The sequence below is a fragment of the Macrobrachium nipponense genome, chromosome 22, assembly GCF_015104395.2.
Source record: "Macrobrachium nipponense isolate FS-2020 chromosome 22, ASM1510439v2, whole genome shotgun sequence".
Classification (NCBI taxonomy): domain Eukaryota; kingdom Metazoa; phylum Arthropoda; class Malacostraca; order Decapoda; family Palaemonidae; genus Macrobrachium; species Macrobrachium nipponense.
In genome coordinates, this window is record NC_087213.1 from 18,531,726 (window position 1) to 18,534,020 (window position 2,295).

Here is a 2,295-nt window from a genome sequence, read left to right on the forward strand (position 1 = left end):
AACAAAAACGAAAACAAACAGGATATACTGTGATAAAACAGATAAGATAATGGAAATTGACATACGGAAAATGGAGAGCATTTACGACACCAAAATCGCCACGACTCCATAACTTCTACGTATGACGCCAAAAGCGCTCTAACTCCGTAACGTGGACGACGAGCTATCTATATTATTCATAAAAAATGCAAATGGTATTTAGGCAAATCATAAGACAGCCGCCTTATCGCTATGAATCAGTTTCCGTGTCATGCGGCATTAGTTCTCTCTGGCGGTGACGTCACCACTCAAACAGATGGAAAAGATAAGAACGACGCCCTCTGGAGGCGCACCAAGAGAAGGGCGCAGCGATATAACCATCAGCCAGTATCGAACCGGCCGTTCTCCGAAGTGCTTTTAGCTCCGGTGTCTTCGAAAATCCAGTCTACCATTCCGAGGAGATCCAGCAGTAGTAACCCAGGCCACCGAAAACTCTCAAAATGGGGTGCATTAGTAAATTCACCTTGTTCGTCACGAACTTCATCGTGTTCGTGAGTATACATATATCTGAAGGGTTCTGTTGTTCGATGAACTAAGCGTATATTTTTGTCCGGTCTATGGAGCTTCTTATCGACAACACAAAAGCGACTGATAAGGCAAGCGATGTATCCTGAAAAGTTCGTATGAGGTTTGCAAATCGATTTAGACTATAAAAATACGTATATACTTCGACCGAACTTGCTTTCACTTAGCAAAATTCGCACCGGAATCACCTGTTGCATGTTCTCTGACTTGCTTTCGCTCTTGTTTGCAGTTAACTTAAAAGGCTACTTTGAAAAATTAGAAAAGCAAGCAGACTTTTCGATCTCGGCTTCCAGATCTAACCAGATTCAAGGATGAAACATCGCGAATGAAATTTGGGAATAATGGAAATATACGGCTTAAGAGGCAGGAAAATAAAAAAAACTGACCAGACTACAATGTCAAGGCAGAAGAACAAAAAGAGTCGTTAAACAAATATGAAGTACATTTAATTGGGATTAGCACTATGATAAATACTACTTCAGGTATCTCACTTGACTTTCAGCTACCATGCCTGGCAATGTCCCACTATAGTGTTTTTTTTTTTTTTTTTTTTTTTTTAAATACAGTTGTTACTGAACTAACACCGGCATTAAGGTGGAGAAATTTTGCAAAGAGGGTTAAGGTTAACTATAGCAACAGCTAACGCATTTAATCAGGAAATTCTAACTTCCAAATAATACTAAACACATGAGAGGTCGCACACTGCCAAGACTTGCGTAGATTCCAAATTAGACAGGTCGACTACGTTTAAATTTCGATAGAATTAATAAATTATACGCATAAACTTTTTTTTTTATATTGCTTCTACTGTACCCATCTATCTGCTATATCGTAGGCCTCCTGTTTGCTTTTTCCTATCTACCCGTATGATTGAGCTAATACTTCCAGACTGGCTGCTCTTGTGATTTTTTTATCTGGTAATGAATTTCACTATATATACTTATATATAATACACGCGCACGCGCAAACAATTACTACTGTTAACACAATTACAGAGGTCTGGTGTCGTCTAGTGTCAAGCGAGAAAACAGTCTTAATTTGAAAAAATTTAAAGCATTACGAGACTTTTGGGGGAAGTATCTTTGATGTCTCTTGACAAATGCCCTTTTGGCACGAAAGAACTCACATACCGTAGTCCCATCCGAACGTCACATTCCAGTAAGAGAGGAAAACACCTTCCAGAGATCTTATGCTGAGACCAGAACTAAGGCTTAAAAAAAATAAATAAGTTTGATACAAGATACTTGGGAAGGTGAAAACCGAATATCATTATTATTTGGGACAATGGTAACAGGGTACAAGAATAACCCACCTTTTAATGTTACTCTGAGGTGAGATAAGTAAAAAAAAAAAAAAAAAAAAAAATTCGAGGCTTAGAGAAAGAGAGAGAGAGAGAGAGGAGAGAGAGAGAGAGAGAGAGAGACCTCAATGCAGTGAATCTTGGGAAGGACAACTGGTCTGAAAAGGAGTGTAAGTTGCATATGCCTGAAAAAAAAAAGCTGCATATGCCTGAAAAAGCAATACAAGAATGACTGAAGCTTACAAATACCTCACGAAAAACCCTGATGTAAAGACTGAAGCTTCAATTTACGCAAAATGAGACGCAAAGCAGTACAGAGTTTTGCACTGAGGGACAAACGGCCCAATGTCATACCAATTTATGTGGCGCATGGAATCAGATAAGACAATATATAAGAAACGATATAAAGTCATGCAAACATTCTAGCACCT

The 2,295-nt window shown here is 38.7% G+C and overlaps 1 protein-coding gene across 1 annotated transcript in view; it reads left to right on the forward strand.

Annotated features, from left to right (window-relative positions):
* Window positions 1-349: 349 nt before the first annotated feature.
* The window catches only part of LOC135198517 (CD63 antigen-like), an 8,617-nt gene continuing 6,671 nt past the window's right edge, over window positions 350-2,295 (forward strand). The window contains exon 1 of the mRNA XM_064226171.1: window positions 350-530. Coding sequence (XP_064082241.1) covers window positions 480-530 — 51 coding nt within the window. The 5' untranslated portion in view covers window positions 350-479. The remainder of the gene's footprint in view (window positions 531-2,295) is intronic.